The sequence below is a fragment of the Meles meles genome, chromosome 19 (genome assembly GCF_922984935.1).
Source record: "Meles meles chromosome 19, mMelMel3.1 paternal haplotype, whole genome shotgun sequence".
Classification (NCBI taxonomy): domain Eukaryota; kingdom Metazoa; phylum Chordata; class Mammalia; order Carnivora; family Mustelidae; genus Meles; species Meles meles.
In genome coordinates this window covers 35139868-35165352 of record NC_060084.1, presented here as the reverse complement: position 1 = coordinate 35165352, position 25485 = coordinate 35139868, and the positions used below count along the sequence as shown (strand labels likewise).

Sequence of the window (25485 nt, the reverse complement as noted above, 5' to 3'; positions counted from 1 at the left end):
TTTACCAATTTGGATGCCTTTAATTTCTTTTTGTTGTCTGATTGCTGAGGCTAGGACTTCTAGTACTATGTTGAATAGCAGTGGTGATAATGGACATCCCTGCCGTGTTCCTGACCTTAGCGGAAAAGCTTTCAGTTTCTCTCCATTGAGAATGATATTTGCGGTGGGTTTTTCATAGATGGCTTTGATAATATTGAGGTAAGTGCCCTCTATCCCTACACTTTGAAGAGTTTTGATCAGGAAGGGATGCTGTACTTTGTCAAATGCTTTTTCAGCATCTATTGAGAGTATCATATGGTTCTTGTTCTTTCTTTTATTAATGTGTTGTATCACATTGATTGATTTGCGGATGTTGAACCAACCCTGCAGCCCTGGAATAAATCCCACTTGATCGTGGTGAATAATCCTTTTAATGTACTGTTGAATCCTATTGGCTAGTATTTTGGCGAGAATTTTTGCATCTGTGTTCATCAAGGATATTGGTCTGTAGTTCTCTTTTTTGGTGGGATCCTTGTCTGGTTTGGGGATCAAGGTGATGCTGGCCTCATAAAATGAGTTTGGAAGTTTTCCTTCTGTTTCTATTTTTTGGAACAGTTTCAGGAGAATAGTAATTAGTTCTTCTTTAAATGTTTGGTAGAATTCCCCTGGGAAGCCGTCTGACCCTGGGCTTTTGTTTGTTTGGAGATTTTTGATGACTGTTTCAATCTCCTTACTGGTTATGGGCCTGTTCAGGTTTTCTATTTCTTCCTGGTTCAGTTGTGGTAGTTTATATGTCTCTAGGAATGCATCCATTTCTTCCAGATTGTCCAATTTGTTGGCGTAGAGTTGCTCATAGTATGTTCTTATAATTGTCTGTATTTCTTTGGTGTTAGTTGTGATCTCTCCTCTTTCATTCATGATTTTATTTATTTGGGTCCTTTCTCTTTTCTTTTTGATGAGTCTGGCCAGGGGTTTATCAGTCTTATTGATTCTTTCAAAGAACCAGCTCCTAGTTTCATTGATTTTTTCTATTGTTTTTTTGGTTTCTATTTCATTGATTTCTGCTCTGATCTTTATGATTTCTCTTCTCCTGCTGGGTTTAGGGTTTCTTTCTTGTTCTTTCTCCAGCTCCTTTAGGTGTAGGGTTAGGTTGTGTACTTGAGACCTTTCTTGTTTCTTGAGAAAGACTTGTACCGCTATATATTTTCCTCTCAGGACTGCCTTTGCTGTGTCCCACAGATTTTGAACTGTTGTGTTTTCATTATCATTTGTTTCCATGAATTTTTTCAATTCTTCTTTAATTTCCTGGTTGACCCATTCATTCTTTAGAAGGATGCTGTTTAGTCTCCATGTATTTGGGTTCTTTCCAGCTTTCCTCTTGTGATTGAGTTCTAGCTTCAGAGCATTGTGGTCTGAAAATATGCAGGGAATGATCCTAATCTTTTGATACTGGTTGAGACCTGATTTGGGACCCAGGATGTGATCTATTCTGGAGAAGGTTCCATGTGCACTAGAGAAGAATGTGTATTCTGTTGCTTTGGGATGAAATGTTCTGAATATATCTGTGATGTCCATCTGGTCCAGTGTGTCATTTAAGGCCTTGATTTCCTTGTTGATCTTTTGCTTGGATGATCTGTCCATTTCAGTGAGGGGAGTGTTAAAGTCCCCTACTATTATTGTATTATTATTGATGTGTTTCTTTGATTTTGTTATTAATTGGTTGATATAGTTGGCTGCTCCCACGTTAGGGGCATAGATATTTAAAATTGTTAGATCTTCTTGTTGGACAGACCCTTTGAGTAGGATATAGTGTCCTTCCTCATCTCTTATTATAGTCTTTGGCTTAAAATCTAATTGGTCTGATATAAGGATTGCCACCCCAGCTTTCTTCTGATGCCCATTAGCATGGTAAATTGTTTTCCACCCCCTCACTTTAAATCTGGAGGTGTCTTTGCGTCTAAAATGGGTTTCTTGCAGGCAACATACTGATGGGTTTTGTTTTTTTATCCATTCTGATACCCTGTGTCTTTTGATTGGAGCATTTAGCCCATTAACATTCAGGGTAACTATTGAGAGATATGAATTTAGTGCCATTATTAGCCTGTAAGGTGACTGTTCCTGTATATTGTCTCTGTACCTTTCTGATCTACTACTTTTAGGCTCTCTCTTTGCTTAGAGGACCCCTTTCAATATTTCCTGTAGAGCTGGTTTGGTGTTTGCAAATTCTTTCAGTTTTTGTTTGTCCTGGAAGCTTTTTATCTCTCCTTCTATTTTCAATGATAGCCTAGCTGGATAGAGTATTCTTGGCTGCATGTTTTTCTCGTTGAGTGCTCTGAATATATCATGCCAGCTCTTTCTGGCCTGCCAGGTCTCTGTGGATAAGCCTGCCGCCAATCTAATATTTTTACCATTGTATGTTACAGACTTCTTTTCTCGGGCTGCTTTCAGGATTTTCTCTTTGTCACTAAGACTTGTAAATTTTACTATTAGGTGACAGGGTGTGGACCTATTCTTGTTGACTTTGAGGGGGGTTCTCTGCATCTCCTGGATTTTGATGCTTGTTCCCTTTGCCATATTAGGGAAATTCTCTCCAATGATTCTCTCCAATAGACCTTCTGCTCCCCTCTCTGTTTCTTCTTCTTCTGGAATCCCAATTATTCTAATGTTGTTTCGTCTTATGGTGTCACTTATCTCTCGAATTCTCCCCTCATGGTCCAGTAGCTGTTTGTCCCTCTTTTGCTCGGCTTCCTTATTCTCTGTCATTTGGTCTTCTATATCACTAATTCTTTCTTCTGCCTCATTTATCCTAGCAGTGAGAGCCTCCATTTTTGATTGCACCTCATTAATAGCTTTTTTGATTTCAACTTGGTTAGATTTTAGTTCTTTAATTTCTCCAGAAAGGGCTTTAATATCTCCAGAGAGGGTTTCTCTAATATCTTCCATTCCTTTTTCGAGCCCGGCTAGAATGTTCAGAATCGTCATTCTGAACTCTTGATCTGACATATTACCAATGTCTGTGTTGATTAGGTCCCTAGCCTTTGGTACTGTCTCTTGTTCTTTTGTTTGTGGTGATTTTTTCCGCCTTGTCATTTTGTCCAGATAAGAGGATGTGAAGGAGCAAATAAACTACTAAAAGGGTGGCAAAGACCCCAGAAAAATGCGCTGTAACCAAGTCAGAAGAGACCCCTAATTGTTGGGGGGAGAAAGGGGATAAAAACAGGTTCTGAAAAAGAAAAAAAAAAAAAAGAGAAAAAAAAAGAAAAAAATTTAAAAAATAAAACAAATAAAGAAAAAATATAAAAAAGAAAAAAATATATATATTTAGATAAACTAGTCAAAAAACGTTAAAAAAGAAAAGGGTAAAAGTTTTTAAAAATTTAGCAGAAGAAGAAAAAAAAAAGAAAAAAATTGAAAAAAGAGAAAAAAAAAAATTGAAGTAGCCGCAAGACTAAAGAATCATGGGGAGAAAGCCATGAGTTCCGTGCTTTGCTTTCTCTTCCTCTGGAATTGCGCAGCTGTCTTAGGAAATGAACCTACTTTCCTTGATAGATGAACTTCGTCCTGGCTGGATATTTTGTTGATCTTCTGGGGGAGGGGCCTGTTGTAGTAACTCTCAAGTGTCTTTGCCGGAGGCGGAATTGCACCGCCCTTACCGGCGGCCGGACTAAGTAATCGGCTCGGGTTCGCTTTTGGGAGCTTTTGTTCCCTGAACGCTTTCCGTAGAGTTCCGGAGGATGGGAATGAAAATGGCGGCCTCCTAGTCTCCGGCCCGGAGGAGCCGAGAGCCTGGGGCCCCACTCCTCAGTGCGCCCCCAGAGGACAGCACCCAATCACTCCCGTATCCCCAGCCTCTAGCCGCGCTCCGAGCTCACCCAGCCCGCGACCAGTTCAAGGTAACCCCGAGCTGAGAGTTCAGTCCTCGGCTCTGTCTCTGCAGCCGGCTTCTCCGTTCTAATACCTGCGAGCTCTCCGACTCTCTGACACCCCCGATCCTTCTGTGACCCTGCGGGACCTGGGGCTACGCTGACCCCGCGTGGGCTTCACCCTGGTTTAGCCTCTGGAGCAATGTCCCTCAGTGGAACAGGCTTTTAAAAGTCCTGATTTTGTGCTCTGTTCCTCCGCCGCTTGCCGGGAGCCGGCCCCTCTCCCCGCGGTCTATCTTCCTGTCGTTTTAGATTCACTTCTCCGCCAGTCCTACCTTTCAGAAAGTGGTTGATTTTCTGTTTCTAGAGTTGCTGGTCTTCTTCTCTTTAATCTCCCGTTGGATTTGTAGGTGTTTGCAATGTTTAGATAAGCTATCGAGCTGATCTCCTGCTACCTGATGTAGTCTCAGGCTGCTACTTCTCCGCCATCTTGACTCCTCCTCCGGAGCTAGAATTATTCTTAAGGGAAAGTTAACGATCTGAGAGAGCAGATGCATGTAAGGGCTTTTGAAACCTAGGCTCAGAATTGGCACACTCTCTATTGTGTCACATTCTGGTGGCTGAAGTAAATCATGTGTCTGACCTTTTGTTAGAAAGAACTATAAAATCATATTTCAAGGGTCCAGATGAAGAGAAGGTTGGAGGATTCTGTTGTGCAATCCCTGTGTCATAGAACTTATGGGCCAAGAGTTTGAGTTTTTGGGTTTTTTTTTTAGATTTTATTTATTTATTTATTTATTTGACAGACAGAGATCACAAGTAGGCAGAGAGACAGGCAGAGAAAGAGGAGGAAGCAGGCTCCCTGCTGAGCAGAGAGCCCGATGTGGGGCTCGATCCCAGGACCCTGGGATCATGACCTGAGCTGAAGGCAGAGGCTTTAACCCACTGAGCCACCCAGACACCCCGAGTTTGAGTTTTTAAAACGTCACATTGAAACAAGAGTTGTTACCTGGGCTCATTCAAGATGAGATGTTACATGTGAATTCTGTGCATGAACTTATAAAGAACCGTCCGCTCTAGAAGGAGAATTAAAAAAAAAACCTCAGGTCACTGGCCTAGAGAATAGGAAGCTACTGTTGTCTAGGACCCTAAATTGAAACTTTTAAGCCTGTGCCATATGTGGATATGTGGTCTGATACAAAGGTAAAATTGCTTCTTAGGTACATATCCACAAATGAAAACCTTTACTGAAAGAAGTTAAATACAAATAATAATTACAAATGATTACAAATTACATGAGGAAATTATTCAAAACAACCATGTACAGCAGATAGGAAAGCTTGCATGCCAAGAATTTTAGGTAATAGAACTGTTTTAAAGAGACTCTAAAATAAAAATGTTTAAATTGTTAAATATTAATATTAGATAAAATAAAGAATATAAGAGAATGTATGAAAAGGACCCAAAAGTGATTATTAGAAATAAAGATTACAGAACAACTAAAAAGTTAGTGGTAAAGAGTAGATTGGACATTGTTGAAGAAGGAATTTATGAACTGGAAGATGGTTTTGGGAGAACAGAGAGGTAAAAAGAAAATATGAAAATAGGTTTAAGATAATTGAGGATAGAATAAGAAGGTTGTTCTTTTTTTTAAATAATTAAATGCTTTTTAATTTAATTTAATTTTTTATTTTTATTTATTTTTATTATTTTTTATTTTTTTAAAGATTTTATTTATTTGACAGAGAGAGAGAGAGATCACAAGTAGGCAGAGAGGCAGGCAGAGAGAGAGGGGGAAGCAGGCTCCCTGCTGAGCAGAGAGCCCGATGCAGGGCTTGATCCCAGGACCCTGAGATCATGACCTGAGCCGAAGGCAGAGGCTTAACCCACTGAGCCACCCAGGCGCCCCTATTTTTATTTTTTTATAAACATATAATGTATTATTAGCTCCAGGGGTACAGGTCTGTGAATTGCCAGGTTTACACACTTCACAGCACTCACCATAGCACATACCTTCCCCAACGTCCATAACTCCACCACCCTCTCCCTACCCACTTCCCCCTGGCCACCCTCAGTTTGTTTTGTGACATTAAGAGTCTCTTATGGTTTGTCTCCCTCCTTATCCCATCTTGTTTCATTTAATCTTTTCCTACCCCCAACCCCCCAATGTTTCATCTCCACTTCCTCATATCAGGGAGATCATATGATAGTTGTGTTTCTCTGATTGACTTATTTCACTAAGCATAATACCATCTAGTTCTATTCACGTCATTGCAAATGGCAAGATTTCATTTCTTTTGATGGCTGCATAATATTCCATTGTATATATATACCACATAAGAAGGTTATTCTTTTTTTTTTTTTTTTTAAATATTTTATTTATTTGACAGAGAGAAATTACAACTAGGCAGAGAGGCAGGCAGAGAGAGAGGAGGAAGCAGGCTCCCTGAAGAGCAGAGAGCCCGATGTGAGGCTCGATCCCAGGACCCTGGGATCACGACCTGAGCCGAAGGCAGAGGCTTATGGTTCATAAGAAAAACCCGTAAAGAGAATTGGAGAAAGGCAATATTTGAAGAAGTGGTGATTGATCATCTGAATTGACAAAAACATTAGTCTTAGAGTAAATAAAAATACATTCTCCTCTCCCACTGCCCTCCTTGCCCCACCTAGAAAACCCCTAGTAAATTATAGAACAAGTGATAGAGGAAGCCTGGATCTCTAAATGACATTGTGGAACTCAGCTGCCATGCCAATCTGTGTTTTAGAAGATTTATGGATTTTTTCGGTTAAAAAAATTATTTTGATTGCTTAAAACAACATAGTGACACTCAGATGGATGAAATGTGCAACTCTTTTGTTTATAGCTCTAAATAAGAAAACCCCTATGTATGGCCACACTAGGGGTTGTAACTGAGGACAGGGTAACAAGATGCAACTATAGGAGAGAGCTTATGTATAGCAAGGAGGGTGGAGTTAACTAGGTTTTGTAGTCTCCCTTTGTACTGGCTAATTTAGTACTCCTGTGGGCCCCAGGGTCTCTCTCTATTTTTATGGTATCTAAGTCCTGAAGTAATTAGGGTGAGTGCAAAATGCATGGAGTGTGAGAACCCAGTTACGGAAGTGGCTGAGATATAAACTTAATCAGTACTTAACCCTCTATCTTACACAGGAAGAGTCTCCAACCAGTCTTCATCCAGGTTTTCAAAACTGAGAAAAGACTGCACTAAAACAAATAAGTAAACAAGACTATATTACACATAGACAAACTGTATGGTATAAGAAATCAATTATAGCTTAAAATGCCATTGTATTTGGGGGTTTTCTTTTTACAGCAGTCTTTTTTTTTAACCCCATATATTTAAGGTAAAGGTGTAAAAAGGGACATTGCTTAATGATTAAAAGAACATTTCACTGGGAGGATGAAATAGTGCTGTATAAACCTAACAGTATATCCTCAAAATACATAAAACAAAAATTTAATGGAATAGGTGGGAGATTTTTAACACATTTCCCTTATACAATGATAAACTAAGAAGACAAGAAAAATGAAAGTTATAATATGTTATTTGACTAGCACAATTAGTCTCTACAAAATTTGACAAAGACTAAATGAGTAACAAAGAACAAATGGATATTTTCTCTGACCACATTAAATTTAGAAGTCAATAGGTAAAAGATAGCCACTAAGTATCCTGTTTTTGGAAACAAAATATACACTTCTGTTTTATGATTTTGAAGAAGTAATGAAAACGGAAATTGAGAAATAATGTGGAATGACAGTGAAACACTATGCACCAAAACTTGTGGAATGTAGCTGTGAAGTTATTAGTAGGCAATTTTTACCTTTGAATGCACATATTAGAAAAGAGTTACAATGAAAAACTAGCAAGTTAAGTATTCTATTTTTAAATTCAGAAAAAGGATACTATAATAAACATGAAGCAAGTACAAGGAAGAAAGTAATAAAGATAAAAATAGGAATAATTATATAAAATATGAAGTTAGAATAGAGATTGCCAACAAAGCCAAGAATTGCATTTTTTAAAGGTTAATAATTTAAACCAACCTCTTTACAAAATTTGCCCAGGAGAAAAGAAATACTTGGACATATGAATAATATTAGGAATGAAAGGAGAATATAACCACAAATAAGTAGACATTTAAAGGGAGAGAATATACCATAAGAAATTATTTGGCAAATCAAAATGATTCCAAATGGAATGTCCTCTAGGAAAACCATAAGTTATAAGTTGATTTGTGTCCCTCCCCTCCAGCTTCTACAAATTTATATATTAAAACCCAACGGCCCCATACCTCAAAATGTCTTATTTGGAAATATGGCTGCTGTTCCAAATGTATTTGGAGATAAGGCCTTTAAAGAGGAAAGTTTAAATCAGGCTCATAGGGTAAGCCTTAATACAGTCTGACTGGTGTCCTTATAAGAGGAAGGAGTTGGAACATACAAGAGAAACCAGGGTCCTATGTGATTAGAGGAACAACTGTGTGAGGACAAAGTAGCAAGAGTGTGGCCTAACTGTAAGTCAAAGAGGCCTTAGAAGAAACCAAATCTGCTGGCACCCTGATCTTGGTATATGGCCTCCACAACTATGAGAAAATAAATACCTATCTCAATATGTTGCTATGGAAACTAATACAGTTACTAATACTAACTTAAGAAATAGAAAAATAAAATAGACTTATATTATGATGTTTCTTAACCTTTTTGTTGTTGTTGCCTTCCAGAGTGGGGAAACTATGTAAGTTTTCTATAATGTGAGAAATTAGGGAATAAGATTTTGTCAAGGTAGAGTTGAGTATTCCAGGGCCACACCCTATTCTAATAAGTAAGATTTTTTCCTTTTGCTTCTGAAAACCGATTTTTACCCTCTGAGGAATGCATGATCTATAGTTTTTGAGAAAAGTAAATTATTGGTAATAAATCTTTCCCCTTCCCTCTCAACCTCTCCAGAAAAACAACTGTTCCAGCTAGTTTTGTAAGGAAACCCACCAAAGTTTAAAGGAAGGGGAAGCTTCCCATTAAGTTTTATGAGGTTGCTATAATTTTATAAAAGTTGACGGAGGTAGTATGTGAAAAAATCATATTCTTTTAAAAATGTTTTTTAGGTCATTTAAGCATTCCTTCAACAAATTGAGTTATTGTCATATAGAAATTACTATTCTAGACACTAGGGATACAGAATGATGAAGACATACAAGGCACCTCCCTGCCTTGTAGAAATTACATTTTAGTTGGGAAAATTGGCAGAAGCTTACTAAAATAGAAAAAAAAGATAAGATTCAATGTAGCAAATTCAAATGGCATGGCCTGACAGAGAATGACAAATATACTACTTTTGATTAAGTGGGCAGGGAAGTTTTCAGATCCTGAATTGCAGACCAACTCCAGCTGGCAGGGGAAGATCAGAGAAAGAGGAAAGGTGAAGAAATGAAAATGTGAAATGAGTCATGGATAATATATAATTTAAGTTACATTTGCCAACAAGTAATAGAAAACCCAATAAAGAGTCCTTTCAACAGATGTAAGTTTTATTTCATGCACCAGCATTTTTGGAGGTTGGAAGTCATGGGCTTTAACATTAGCTGATCAGTGTCATCAGAGATATAAACTGACTTTTCTCCTGCTGTTTTTAACATGGGACATTTATCCAAATAATCATTAATAAAGGTGCTGTTCGTCTAGTTACCATGTCTACACTAGTGAGAATTGGGAAAGAAGAAGGGGCTTTAAAAACAGTTCATAGAAGCCTTACCTGCTGTGACTTCAGCCTAACTTTATCAGTCACCAGTTTTCTTTTTTAAACCATGCAGGGCATTTTGACAACATCTAGTGAAGTCGAAAGTGCACTTAGTCTATAATTAAGCAATTCAGCTTTCATATATATACTTTTGCTCTTAGCATATCAATTATACCACTTTTTACTTTTTTAACTTGTTACCCTGGAGTTTGTAATACACATTTACAACTAATTCAAGTCCACTTTCAGATAACACTGTACCATTTCATGTGTGGTGTTTCTTAATAACAAAATAACCCTAATTCCTTCCTTGTATCTTTGCTGTCATTAACTTTACTTATATATAAGGGTACATGTAGATATAAAAATACATAATCAATTGCATTGTTGTTATTTATTATTTTGATTGAACTGTTATCTGTTAAATCCATTAAGAATAATAAAAATAAAAAATTTTATTTCACCTTCATTTATTCATTTTATTTTTTAAAAGATTTTATTTATTTATTTGGCAGAGAAAGACAAGTGAGAGAGGGAACACAAGCAGGGGAAAGTGGGAGAGGGAGAAGCAGGCTTCCCTTTGCACAGGGAGCACAATGTGGAGCTCGATCCCAGGACCCTGGGATCATGACCTGAGCCAAAGACAGACACTTAATGACTGAGCCACCCAAGTGTCCCTCACCTTCACTTATTTAGATTTGAGTTTCTGTTTATTATTTTCTGTCTCTCTAAAGAACTTTTAACATTTCTTGCTAGACAGGCCTACTGGCGACAAATTTCCTCAATTTATGTTTACCTGAAAAAGTTTTTATTTCTCCTTTACTCTTGAAGGATAATTTCACAGGGTACAGGATTCTAGGTTGATGAGTTCCCCCCCCCCTCAGCACTTCTAGTATTTCATTCCAATTTCGCTTGAAAGGTTCAGAGAAAAAGTCGTATGTAATTCTTAGCCTTCTTCTGCTGTAGTAACATTATTGTTTCCTTTGATTTTTTTCTGTTTTTTTTTTTTTTTTAATTTAACTTTGAGTTTTTTGTTATTTAAAAGTGGTGTGCTGAGGTGTCGTTTTGGGGGACATTTATCATACTTAATTTTCTCTGAACTTCCTTTATATGTGGTTTGGTATTTGACTTTTAATATGGGGACATTCTTAGTTGTTATTATTTAAAACATTTCTTCTATTTTTTTCTTTATTCTCATCCTGATATGCCAATTACATGTATATTACACCTTTCTTAGTTGTCTCACATTCCTTGAATATTCTGTTTTGTGTTTTTCAGTCTTTGTTCTCTTTGCTTTTCAGTTTTCAAGAATTCTGTTTATATAGCCTCTAGCTGAGATTCTTTCTTCAGTTGTGCTGAATCTCTGATAAGTTCATCAAAGGCATTTTAATTTCTATTATAGTATTTTTTATATCTAGAATTTTTGAGGAATTTGTTCTTCAAATGTCCATCTCTGATTACATTGCCATGTGTTCTTGTTTACTACTACTTCCTTCGACAGATTCCATATCATAATTAGTCATTTATTTTAAATTTAGTCTGATAGTTCCAATATCCTTGTCATACATAGTTCTGATGTCTACTTTGTCTCTCCAGATTGTGTGAGGTTTTTTTTTCCTTTTGATATGCCTATAACTTTTTCCTGATAGCTGGACATGATGTACTATAAAAAGAACTATTGTAATAGGCCTTTAATAATGTGGTGGTGAGATATGAGGGGAAAGGATGCAAAGTATTCTGTAATCCTAATCAGGTCTAGTCTTTTAGTTAGCCTGTGCTTCTGGACTATGAACTTCGCAAGTGTATCTCATATTTTTTTCCCTCTCACATTGGGCAGAATAAGATAGCGATAGTAGGCTCTAGTTGAGTATTTCTCTTCTTCATGTTGAAGGCTAGAGCTGACTGGAGCCGGTATTTCTCTTTCCCCGGGTCAGTTAGGACCTAATAGGCAAGGCCTGGTTAGTCAAGGTCTGGTTAACTCATTTGAGGCCTTGTTATTGAAAAACAGAATGTTTCAATGTGGAGATTTCCCCCACAGTCTGAAAGTAGAGTGTTCCTATGGAACTTTTTGTAAGCCTTACTCTATAAAGTGAAGATTATCCCCCACTTTCCCAAAGTTTGTATTATACCACTTTGCTTTTACGAAAGACCTGTGTTAGTATAGTAATGGCTGTTTTTTGTTTGTTTGTTTTTGTAAAATTGAAAATCCTCATTGGATTTCTTTCAGTTAGTGAAAACAGGTAGTAATGTAGGTCTTTTGTAAAAGTGACCTAGCTTAAGAACATTTAGAAAACACAGATAGTTGTATTTCAGAATGGTTTCTTTTCCCCTCCCCCTGCTAGAAGACATAGGAGATTTTCCTCAGACATTTTCTATGGGAATCTGGTAGAGTTTTTGCAGGTAAATCTCAGTATTTAGTGGGGAACTACTTATGACTTTTTCCTCCTGGAGCTGTTTACTCTCAGAGCTTTAACTCTCAGTTTTAACTGTGCCTCTACCAGCTCAATTACAGTTCAGGTTTTACCACCCCAGCCCTGGTTCCCAAGGTGACTTCTGCTCATGAGTCTCTACTCCAGGAAGCCATGGCTGCCTGTATTCACTTGTAGGTCTCTTCAATCTTAGGGCAGCAGTATGCTCTGTCTCCATACCCTGCCCCCACACTTTATGGATATAAGTAGGGTTGTCAATTTTTCAGTCTATTAAGCTTTTTACTTGTTAGGAGAGAGTGGAATGGCAATTTCCAGACTCTTTACTTGTGGAACTAGAATGTAAATGGTATTTTAATTTTCCTCACAGGGCTTGTTAGCCAAAAATGCCTTTCCAGCCATTTTTACCATGTAGGCATTCTGAGCAAACTGCTTACTTGGGCCTAGTCCTGTCCTAAAGCCCTCCTAAGAGAAGAAAGGAACAGGAATATAGATTATATACTTGAGAAGTTTGTTACAAAAGGAAGGAGGACTTAGATGTTTTCAAATCTTTAAACTTGAAGTATTTTCTGTATGCATTATAGAACCTAAAAATTTTAAAGACCGTAGAAGAGCTAAAGCTACCAGGTTTTGTGACAATGAACCAAGATTTTTCTACAGGCAGGTTTTCCTAGGGTGTATAGGCAAGTTAGCAAGAATGGGAAAGCTGGGAAGACCCTCAATAATATTCAAACTAAAAAAATAAGAAAAAGTTTTTTGTAGGTATGTAATGCTTCACTCTTGCGTAGGGAAGTTATGGGAGAGGTGTGCGTTTTGTGGAAATCTAGAATTATCTTATGCTCTGTTCTGTTTCTTTGAGACTCCAACACCCTTATTGCTTTTTTCTTCACTGAAATTCGTCAACTGTTTTTGACCCTAAGGGCAAACATCTCTTTTGGGATGCAGGGTGGAAATGTCAGGAATTCCAACATGAACCACAAGATGAACCATTCATGTTTTGTGAGAGCATCTGGGTAGACTGCTCTCTGATCAACTCTTGAGCAATGCCTTTGTTGACTCTGGGCTTAAATACTTTGTAGAGATCCTAAAGAATAAAGAAAAATCATTTTAAGAGGCTGTGGTTTTCTCTGCTCTGATTTCTCAAATAACTCTTTTCTTTGCTTTCTTCTACTATAATTTGGCACAGTTTCTAGTATACTGGTGAAATCTTGCCTTGGCTTTTTAGTATTGTGTCATTTTTAAAAATTTGTGTATACTTTATTAACTATAATTTTTTTAAGTACAATAATTACAATGGTGTAAAAAGGTTTTTCTTTTTCTTTTCTTTTTTTTACTTAAATTCAAGTTAGCTAACATATAGTGTAGTATTGGTTTCTAGAGTAGAATTTAGTGATTCATTACTTATAAACAACACCAGTGCTCATCCTGACAAGTGCCCTCTTTAATGCCCATCACCCATTTAGTGCACCTCTCCCATCCATCACTGTGTCATTTTTAAAAGTACATACAATATATTAATTATGTGTACGGAGAGAGGTGGGAGATACATATTGCCACTTCAGAAGGGATCTCAAGATGGAGGCTAGTTAGGTAAATGCACATACTCAATTTGCAATATTGAACCAAACGTGGTAACTAAATTTAAAGCATTGTAATTAAGACCAGTAGTTCAGTTAAGATATTGTCTTTCTTAAAATGAACAGTTCTTTAAAATAAGAACTGACCATAATCTTTGCTTTCTATAGTTACTTTTAAGAGTTTAACTTTCATTATCTGAAATCTTTATAAGGGAATTGTGACTCTTGGCTTGTTGGTTGGTGCTTATTTCTAATCATTAGCTTTGAGTTTGTAAGAATGGGTATCAACAGTTGTAGAAAAGACCAAAAGAGTATTAGATTCCAGGATTAATAGGCTCAAGACTCCAGGTTAATCTTAATGAGCCAGTTAATGGATTGACTCATTTCAGAACTGAGAAATACATTTTTATCTCTAAAGTTTTAGATTTAACATTTTGTATGAACATTTTAGATAACAAATATTTATTATAAAATGATGCTTTGTATTTTTCTTAATTCTCAAGATACCCAGTGTCTATGAATAGTAATAGATACATTGCTGAAAAATTATAAGTTGGAGCATTGACAGGATTTAAATTTCATTTCTGTACTGTATATTAAGTTCTCAGTTGAGGCTTCATATTAGAAAAACCAGGTATGACAGGATACTCATAGTAATATAAAAAACAGTAATTTAAACATACTAAGAAAGTATTGGTACTAAGTGTATAATTGGATTTCAAATGATAATCTAATTGCTCTTATCAGTATCTAAAGTTCCTGCTACTATATGTGTCCTTATGTTTCATTTCTTATTTTTTAGGTCTCTTTTATTCAAAACCTTGTATTTTGTGTAGAAAGAGTTTACCGTGTACCTGACTTTGGTGTCTGGGAAAGAGGAAGCAAATATAACAATGGCAGCACAGAGCTACATTCAAGGTAATTTGGTGATTTTTGAGTTTTTTAAAAAAATTTAAATGTGTGGAATTTGAATAAAAATCAAAGTATTAGATTGCAGCTATCATTTCTATGTTAACTTTCATCTCTTTTTTTCCTATATATGATGCAGATGAAATTCACTTAAAATTAAAGCAAGAGACTACTCTCAGGGTCCAGAAACAGATGGAAGGAAAAAAAGCAGGATATCTTTCCCAACTTCCCGTGGTTCGGTACATGCATATCGGCCTTCCAGTCCAAGGCTTGGCCTTCCTGCTCAACCAATTATTTCTCTTTTTTTCTTCTTGAAATGATACCATTTGAAAGATCAAATACATTAAAATTGCCAAATACCAAATATATATTCATTGCACATGAAATTCCCTTCCATATTGTAGAGCTGGCCTAACCAGATACCCAAACCCTTCATACAAAACTTAACATTTATTGTTTTCTGTAGGAGATGTGATCAGCATCTTGCATTCTGGTTTAGTGGGGTTCATAACAATAGCTTATGACTGATGTTAGTGGTGTATGAATTTCCTTTACTCCTTAAGGCTAGGGAAATAGATTTAGTGACTGACTGTACCTTTTACTGAAAAGTTTAGCTCTATTGCACCAAAAATAAAATATCTAGAATAAAGTTAACCCAGGAAGTTAAAGAGCTATACTCCAAAAACTATAAAACATTGATAAAAGAAAGTGAAAATGACCCAAACAAATGGAAAGATACTCCATGCTCATGGATTGGAAGAACCAGTATTATTATACAACTCATACTACCCAAGGCAATCTACAGATTTAATGCAATCCCTATCGAAATTCTTTTTTTTTTTAATATTTTTTTATTTGACAGAGAGAAATCACAACTAGGCAGAGAGGCAGGCAGAGAGAGAGGAGGAAGCAGGCTCCCTGCGGAGCAGAGAGCCTGATGTGGCAGGCTTTAACCCACTGAGCCACCCAGGCGCCCCCCTATCGAAATTCTAATGAAAATTTTTCATAGAACTAGAACATTAATCCTAAAATCTGTATGGAACCACAAAAGACCCTCAATAGCCAAAGCAATCTTGAGAAATATGAACAAAGCTAGTGATATCACAATTGCATATTTCAAGATATACTACAAAGCTATGTAATCAAAACAGTATAGTACTGGCACAAAAATAGACGTAGATCAATGGAACAGAATAGAGAGCCCAGAAGTAACCCGTACTTATATGTTTAATTAACCTGCAACAAAGGAGGCAAAATTATACAGTAGGGAAAAGATAGCCTTTTCAACAAATAGTATTGGGAAAACTGGATAGCTATATGCGAAAGAATGAAACTGGATCAGTTTCTTATACTGTACACAAAAGTAAACTCAAAATGGATTAAAGACCTGAATGTGAGTCCTAAAACCATGACATTCCTAGAAGAAAACCTAGATAGGAATTATTTTGACATTAGTCACAGAAATATTTTTCTCCTCAGGTAAGGGAACCAAAAACAAAATTAAATTATTGGGACTACACCAAAATAAAAAGCTTTTTACAGTGAAGAAAACCATCAACAAAAAATGCAACCTACTGAATGAGAGAAGGTATTGCAAATGGCATATCTGTTGAGGGGTTAATATCCAAAATATATAAATAATTTGTGCAGTTCCACATCAAATAAACAAAGAATGTGATTTAAAAAATGGGCCGAGTACCGGAATGGACCTTTTCCCAAAAAAGACCTAGAGAGACGAACAGAAACATGAAAAGATGGTCATCAGGGAAATACAAATTAAAAGCACAATGAGATATCATTCTACATCTGTCAGAATGGCTAAATCATAAACACAAGAAATAAGTGCCAATGAGGATGTAGAGAAAAAGGAACCCTTGTGTGCTGGGTTTGTGGGAATGCAAATTGGCACAGCCACTATAGAGAATAGTACAGAGGTTCCTCAAAAAATTAAAAATAGAATTACTATATGATCTAGTAATTCTGCTATTGGGTATTTACCCAAAGAAAACAAAAACACTAATTTGAAAAGATACGTACACTCCTATGTTTACTGCCGCAGTGTGTACAACAGCCAAGATATGGAAGCAACCCAAGTGTCCCGTCGATAGATGTATGAATAAAAAAGATTGTATCACATAGGATATGATATCTATATATATTCCACTATATCCGTATAATGGAATATTACTCAGCCATAAAATAGAATGAGATCTTGCTATCTGTAACAGTATGGATGGACCTAGAAAGTATAAAAATAAGTCAGTCAGAGAAAGACAAATACCAAAGACAGATATGATATCACTCATATATGGAATTTATAAAACAAAACAATGAAAAAGAGACCAAAAAAAAAAAAAACAGAGAACAAACTTGGGGTTGCCAGAGGAAAGGTTGGGGGATGGGTCAAATAAAGGGGATTAAGAATTCACATATCTTCTAATTTTTTTTTTTTTTAAGTAGGCTCTACATCCAACATGGGGCTTGAATTTATGCCCCTGAGTTTAGGAGTCTCATGCTCTACTGACTGACCCAGCTAGGTGTTCCAAGAGTATATGTTTGTTTGTTTGTTTGTTTGTTTCTTTCTTTCTTTCTTTCTTTCTTTCTTTTTTAAGAGAGAGAGTGGGAGGTGAGGAAGTGGAGGGAGAGATTATTAAGCAGACTTCATGCCCAGCATGGAGCCTAGGGCAGGGTTCGATCTCACAACTCTGAGGTCACTACTTAAGTGGAAATCAAAAGTCAAGATGGTTAACTGACTGAGCTACCCAGGTGCCCCGAAGGGGCACGTGTACCCGAATGTTTATAGCAGCAATGTCTACAATAGCCAAACTATGGAAAGAACCTAGATGTCCATCAACAGATGAATGAATAAAGAAGATGTAGTATATATACACAATGGAATACTATGCAGCCATCAAAAGAAATGAAATCTTGTCATTTGCGACGACGTGAATGGAACTAGAGGGTATCATGCTTAGTGAAATAAGTCAATCGGAGAAAGACAACTATCATATGATCTCCCTGATATGAGGACATGGAGATGCAACATGGGGGGTTAGGGGGATAGGAGAAGAATAAATGAACCAAGATGGGATTGGGAGGGAGACAAACCATAAATGACTCTTAATCTCACAAAACAAACTGGGGGTTGCTGGGGGGAGGTGGATTGGGAGAGGGGGAGGGGGTTATGGACATTGGGGAGGGTATGTGCTACCATGAGTGCTGTGAAGTGTGTAAACCTGGCGATTCACAGACCTGTACCCCTGGGGATAAAAATACATTATATGTTTATAAAAAAAAAATTTGGAAGGGGAGGAGAACCATAAGAGACTATGGACTCTGAAAAACAACCCGAGGGTTTTGAAGGGGCGGGGGTGGGAGGTTGGGGGAACCAGGTTGTGGGTAATAGGGAGGGCACGTATTGCATGGAGCACTGGGTGTTGTGCAAAAACAATGAATACTGTTACGCTGAAAAAAAAATAAATTAAAAAAAAATATATGAGGTAAGTAACTATCATAACACCACTTAGTTTAAGATGCATTTAGTGTCCATTTTTTTTCTATATAGTTCTTGTTATTTAAAGTACTTAGTCTTTTTCAGTCATTTTTGGTATTCCAGTCATTGAGTTATGATAGAAGCAACTATCCATCCATTGTGCTTCATTTTATGAATTTTACCATACTAACTAATTCATGAACATCCATTACAGCCTCAGTTTTTGGATTCCATGGTGGGTTGTAAATCACTTAGTCCAAACCCATCCTTTTTTCTAGTAAAGCTTGATTTATGTAACAAATCACATTACTATAACAGATCGCATCACAATATCCCAAGAAATGTTGCTTTTAGCCCTTTTAAATGAATGTTGAGTTAACACCTTGTAAGAACAAACTGATATATGTTCTATTAGCAATAGTCCCCTAATATTAATATATTCATTAGCTAATCATAGAATAATTTTCAGAGAGTATCTTGTGCCAGTGAAATATTTTTAATTCTTACAACATAATGTATTCTATTTGCCAATAAAATGTAAATCGCATTAGGAATATGTTTGTGTTTCTAAATAGCTTGCTTTTGCCAGAGATTCAAATAACCAGTGGTTGGTAAATTAATGTATTTGTGAATTCCAATTAAATCCAATTGTTTAACCAATTGCATCAGGAAAGCAATTGGTTAAAATGGACAGAATTTTTAAAAAATTCATTAAAATGGACAGAATTCAACATCTACTGTATTCCAGGCACAATGTTTTTTTCTTTTGTAATGGTTTATTCAGACAATTTCCAAATTCATCTCTTAACTGCTTTTATGTACCATTGTTAAAGACAGAACCTTGGGCTGGCTACATTATGTATTTCCTTTAGTACAGAGTTTCCTTTTTATTTGCCTTTTGAATAAGTTATTTTTTCTCACTTCTCAAAATACTACAAACAATCTTAATAACACATATACCTCACTGTAAGGAGGAGTTTCTGGTATTACCAAGGTTAGATGCATGTAAGTGCTTGTGCATTAAACCACCGTATATTCCACATATACTTGGACAGAATTCCTTTAGGTTCCAGGCCTTGTCATTTCTCTAAAATGTCTTTGGATATGAAAAGAGACCACTGTCCTTGTCTTGAGTATACCAGCAGTACCGTGTGAAATATTATGGAATTTGTTTAACTGGTGGAAGCATCAAGTACTTCCTTTACTGGTGGTGAAATGCTAGACTGTAGATTTGAGTTCGTAGGACAATATCTTAAACCCAGATTATTAACTCAATTGCTCTTGAAAACTAGGGTAAAATGGTCAGCATAGATTTTAGTGAAAACAAACAAAAATGTAAAGATATCCTGTGATCAGTATAATCTATACCAAAAATTCAAGTGTCTTTTTGCAGAAATTGACAAGCTGATCCTAAAATTCATATGGAAATGCAAGGGACTCAGCCTAGCTAAAACAGCCTTGAGAAAGAACAAAGTTTGGTTCACACTTTCCATTTCAAAATTTACTACAGTACTATGCTTATTATATGTAGAGTAATTGCCACAGTAATTAAATAGTGTGATACTGGCTTAAGAACAGATATAGAGATCAATAGAATAGAATTGACAATTCAGAAATAAGTCCACACATTTATGGTAGTTGATTTTAATGAAGGTGCAAAGACAATTCAGTGGAGAAAGGATATTTTTTTTCAACAAATCGTGCTGGGACAACTGGATATCTACATGTGAAAGAATGAATTTGGAACCCTACTTCACACCATATACAAAAACTAATTTCACAGACCTGTACCCCTGAATCAAATAATGCATTATATTTTAATAAAAAAACTAATTGGAAATGGATCAAAGACCTGTATGTAAGAGCTGAAACCATAAAACTCTTAGAAGAAAACATAGTTGTAAATCATTGCGATCTTGGATTAGACAAGAGTATACTTTAGATGTAACACCTAAAGCACATGCAACCAACAACAAAATGTTCTTTCAACAGGTTTTTGTGTGAACAAAACTTTTCATTTATCTGGGATGAATGCCCAGTAGTACAGTTGGTAGGAAGTTGCCTTTTAGATTTCAAAGAAACTACAAGACCGTTTGCCAGATCCCTGTATCATTGTACTTTCCCACCAGCAACGTATGAGTGATAGAATTTGCCTCTATCTTTGCCAGCATTTGGTGTTACCATTATTTTTTTTTTAATTTTAGGCACTCTGATTGGTTTATACTGGTATTTCATTGTGATTTTAATTTGCATTTCCTAGTGGATAATGAATGATGTTGGCTCTCTTCATGTGCTTAGTTGCTATCTGTAAATTCTCTTCAGTGAAATGTCTCTTCGTGCTTTTTGCTCATTTTTACTTGGATTGTTTTTTTATTGTTATTTCTTGATAGTTTTTAATTCTAGATACCAGTCCTTTGTTATATATATATTTTGCAAATATATTCTCCCTACTGTAGCTTGTCTTTGTATCCTCTTAACAGAGTCTAAACAGAGCAAAAACTTTTAATTTTGATGAGATTGAATTTATCAATTTTTCCTTTTATGGGTTGTACCTTTGGTATAAAGTCAGAAAACTTTTTGCCTGACTCTGGATCCTAAAGATTTTCTTCAACAACTTGTTTTCCAAAAGTTGTATAATTTTATGTCTTATATTTAAGTTTATGATCCATTTTGCGTTAATCTTATTTGATGAAACTAAGGTTGAAGTTCTTATTCCTTTTTTACCTAAGAATGTCCAATTGTTCCAGCATCATTTGCCTTTGTTAAAAAGACTATCATTCCGGGATGCCTGGGTGGGTCAGTAGGTTAAGCCTCTGCCTTTGGCTCAGGTCGTGATCTCAGGGTCCTGGGATTGAGCCCCACATCGGGCTCTCTGCTCAGCGGGGAGCCTGCTTCCCCCTCTCTCTTTGTCTGTCTCTCTGCCTACTTGTGATCTCTCTCTCTGTCAAATAAATAAATAAATAAATCTTAAAAAAATAAAATAAAATTAAAAAAAAAGACTATCATTCCCCCATTGAAATGCCTTTGTGCTCCTGTTAAAAATAAAGTGGGCATATTTGTGTCAGTCTCTTTCTGGGTTCTGTGTGTTTATCCCTCCACCAATACTACACAGACTTGATGTGATCTTGTGATTTTTCTTCTTTAGCCTGTTAATATTATGGTGGATTACACTGATTGATTTTTGATTGCCGAACCTGCCTTGTGTCCCTGGGATCAACTCTACTTGGTTAGTTATGGTCAGGGTAATTCATTTTATGTGTTGCTAAATTCTGTATGTTGCTAAATTCTGTTCGGTAATACACACACACACACGCACACATACATATATATGAGGGATGATGGTGTATAATTGTTTTTTCTGTATTGCCTTGTTGGGTTTTAGTATTTCAGTAATTCTAGCTTCATAAAATAAAACCCAAAGTACTTTCTTTCCTGTTTTCTGGAAGAGAGTGTATAGAATTGGTTTTAACTTTTTTTTTTTTTAATGTTTGGTAAAATTCTGTAATCAAATCAGCTAGGCTTGGAGATTTATTATTTTTTTGGCCATTTTGAAATTATGGATTAAATATCCTTAAAAGTTATGAGGATATTCAAATGATTTATTTCATATTGGGAAGTAATAGTAGTTAATGCTTTTCTGGGAATTGATTGATTTTTTTGGTAAGCTGTCAAATTTATGTATGTAGAATTATTTGCAGTGTTTTCTTATTACCCTTTTGATGTCTGCATTGTCTGTAATGTTATTTCCTTTTTTATTTCTAATATTCGTCATTTCTGTCTATTATTTTATTTCTTTGACAGCCCTGCTAGTGATTTATCAGCTTTTAAAGAATCAGTTGTTTCATCAATTTTCTCTATAATTTTCTATTTTTAATGTCATTGATTTCTGCTCTCATCTCTCTATATTTTTTGGTTTGCTTTGGGTTTATTTTGCTCTTTTCCAGGTTCTTTATGTTAGAGCTTAGATAATTAATATGGGGCTTTTTATCTTCTTTTTTCTAGGATATGCATTTAGTGTTATAAATTTCTCTCTCAACATTGCTTTACCTTTGCCACACAACCTTTGATGTTCTATTTTCCTTTTCATGTTAAGTATATTTTTTAAATTTTACCTGAGACTTCCTCTTTGACCTACGTGAATTGTGTAGATGGGCATGTATTGTTTTGTTACAAGTGTTGGTAGATTTTCCCATTGTCTTTCTATTGTTGATCCTAGTGTGATGCCATTGTAGTCAGAGAGCATGTTATGATTTCAGTTCTTTTATATTTTTGAGGTCTTATTTATGGCCAAAATGTGATCTATCTTGGTATATGTTGATTGGCACTTGAAGAAAAGGTGTACTCAACTCGTGTTCTGTAGATTTTTATGTCAGCTTCGGTTATCATAAAATACCATAGACTGAGTAGATTAAAGAACAGGAATTTGTTTCTTATAGTTCTGAAGGCTAGAAAGTCCAGGACAAGACCAAGTGCCACCCAATTTGATTCTCCAGTGAGGACCATCTTCCTGGTTTATAGATAGTTACCTTCTTACTATGGCCTCTCATGGCAGAGAGGGAGAGAGAAAGGAAAATCTCTGGTATCTCTTCTTATGGGGATACTAATGCCATCATGAAGGCCACATCCTCGTGACCTAATCTAAACCAGATTACCTTCAAAGGCCTCATCTTCAAATATATAAAAGTGAAGGTTGGGGCTTCAATGTATGTGTATTTGGGGGACATAATTTGGTCCATAGCAATAAGGTTATAAAAATATTGATTAGATTCTGCTGGCTGAAGTTTCTTCTCTCTCTTTGCTGATTTTATGTCTAGTCGTTCTACTAATTGTTGAGAGAGGAGTGTTGAGTCCCCAACTATATTTGTGGTTTTGTCTCTATGTCCTTTTAGTTCTGTCAATTTTGCTTCATGTATGGTGCAGCTCATTTATTTGACGCATGCACATTTAAGATTGCTATGTCTCCTTGTTGAATTGACCATTTAATTATTATATAATATCCCTCTCTGTCTCCAGTAATTTTCTTTGCTCTACTGTCTACTTTGTCTGATATTAAAGAGTCACTCTTGCTTTTATTTTTTTCTTTTGGTCACTCTTGCTTTTTTTAAATTAATGTTTGTGTGATATTTCTCTTCTTATCATTTTACTTTCAGTCTGCCTGTATTGTTACAATTCAGTTGAGTTTCTTATGGTTGATACATCATTGGGTCATGGTTATTTTTGTTTTTTGTTGTTTTTTAAAAGATGTTATTTATTTATTTGAGAGCGAGCAAGAGCAAGCACAAGCAGAGGTGGGGGAGGGACAGGCAGAGAGGGAGAAGCAGACTTCCTGCTGAGCAGGGAGCCCAAAGTGGGATTCAGTCCCAGGGGCCTGAACTGAAGGCAGATGCTTCACCAACTGAGCCCCCCAGGCACTCTGGATCATATATTTTTTTAAAGATTTTATTTATCTATTTATTTGACAGACAGAGATCACAAGTAGGCAGAGAGGCAGGCAGAGAGAGAGGAGGAAGCAGGCTCCCTGACTCTGGGGATCATGACCTGAGCTGAAGTCAGAGGCTTTAACCCACTGAGCCACCCAGGCGCCCCCCAGATCATATTTTTAAATCAACTCTGCCAATCTTTCTTTTAATTGGTGTAGTTAGATCTTATTGATGTGTTTGGGGTTAAGTCTGCCATTTTATTTCTGTTTTGTGTTTATTCTCTCTGTTTTTCATTTCTGTTTTTCTTCTTCTACCTTCCTGTACTTGAACATTTTTTAGAATTCCATTTTGATTTATGTATATTGGATTTGAATGTATTTTTTTGTGTAGCTTTTTAGTGGTTGCTGTAGGTATTACATTATTGATACACAACAAGTCAAGCTTATTGATGTTATCATTGTACCAGTTGGAGGGAAATAGAGAATTACTTTTGCCCATCTATAGTATAATATCTTAAGTATTTCCTCTCCAATATGTTTACAGCCATAGTTTCACAACTTTTGCTGTAATTATTACACATAATTTATAAAATCTAAGAGGAGAAGAAAAGCCTGTTATATTTATCCATATTTTGCTTACCATATTCTTTCTTCCTTTTTGATTGTTCCAAGGTTGTTTTCTTTCCCTCTTTCTATTATTTCCTTTCTATTTTGAGAACTTATTTTAGTCACACTTTTCGAGTAGATCTGCTGGTGACATATCTCTTACTTTTGTTCTTTCTGAGAATGTCTTGCTCAGATAGATAAATTGATAGATAAATGAATGTATTTACCCATATAAGATTCTGAGTTGACAGTTCTTTTCTTTCAGTGCTTGAAAACTTTCATGGCACATCCTTTTAGCTTTCATGGTTTCTGATAAGTCACTGTTATTCAGTTGTTTTTCCTCCTATAGGTTAGGTGTTTTTCTCTGGCTACTGTCAAGATTTTTTTTAATAAGATTTTTAATTTTTAAGTAATCTCCACACCCAGCCTGGGACTCAAACTCAGAACCCTGAGATCAAGAGTTGTTCACTCCACCCAATGAGCCAACCAGGCACCCCCCTTTTTTTTTTTTTTTAAAGATTTTTTATGTATTTATTTGACAGAGAGAGAGATCACAAGTAGGCAGAGAGGCAGGCAGAGAGAGAGAGAGGGAAGCAGGTTCACCGCTGAGCAGAGAGCCCGACGCGGGACTCGATCCCAGGACCCTGAGATCATGACCTGAGCCGAAGGCAGCGGCTTAAACCACTGAGCCACCCAGGCACCCCAGGCACCCCTTTTTAATATTTTTAATTTGTATTAGTTTTCAAGACTTATGGTGTTTCCTAGCATGGACATTTTTATTTTATTTTGTTTGAGTTAGCTACTTGAATCTGTAGCTTTTGTCTTTTGCTAATTGGGAAGTTTTCTGCTGTTATTTCAGGTACTTTTTTTAGCCCTACCTTTTCTCCCCTCTCCTTCAGGGAGTTCAATGATAGGAATGTTAGATGTCCCACAGGTCCCTGAGGCTCTCTTCATTTTCTTTTTTTAACAGTCTATTTTCTCTCTTTTGCTTTGTTTTATCTTTTAATTCAGTTATTTTTTTCTTCTGTCTTTTCCTTCCTGCCATCAATCCTGTCTGTTGAGCTTTTTGCTTTGATTATTGTATTTTTCAATTCTAATATTGAATTGAAATTGCTGAGACTATCTGTTTCTTAGCTGAGGCTTTCTATCTTTTCATGTTTCACTCATATTTATGATTGCTCAATGAAGCGTTTTTTATCATGGCTGCTTTAAAATTTTGTCCCATAATTCTAACATCTTTTTCATCTCAGTCTTAGGATTTATTGATTGTCTTTTTTATTCAGTTTGAGTTCTTTCTGTTTTTAGATATGATGAGTGATTTTTTTACTAAGACATAGACATTTGGGTATTATAAGACCCTGAATCTTTTTTTTTAACTTTTAACTTTAACTGTATTTTATTGATACCACTCTGGTAGTGGCAGGGGACAGGAGCATTACTGTATTATTGCCAGGTGA

At 36.1% G+C, this 25485-nt stretch overlaps 1 protein-coding gene across 3 annotated transcripts in view; it reads left to right on the top strand.

The window, feature by feature from the left end:
- PHKB (phosphorylase kinase regulatory subunit beta) overlaps window positions 1-25485 on the top strand; it is a 249812-nt gene that overhangs the window by 95318 nt on the left and 129009 nt on the right. For all 3 annotated transcript variants that reach the window (XM_045988942.1, XM_045988940.1, XM_045988941.1), the window contains one exon: window positions 14404-14519. In XM_045988942.1, the coding sequence (XP_045844898.1) occupies window positions 14404-14519 (116 nt within the window). The remainder of the gene's footprint in view (window positions 1-14403; window positions 14520-25485) is intronic.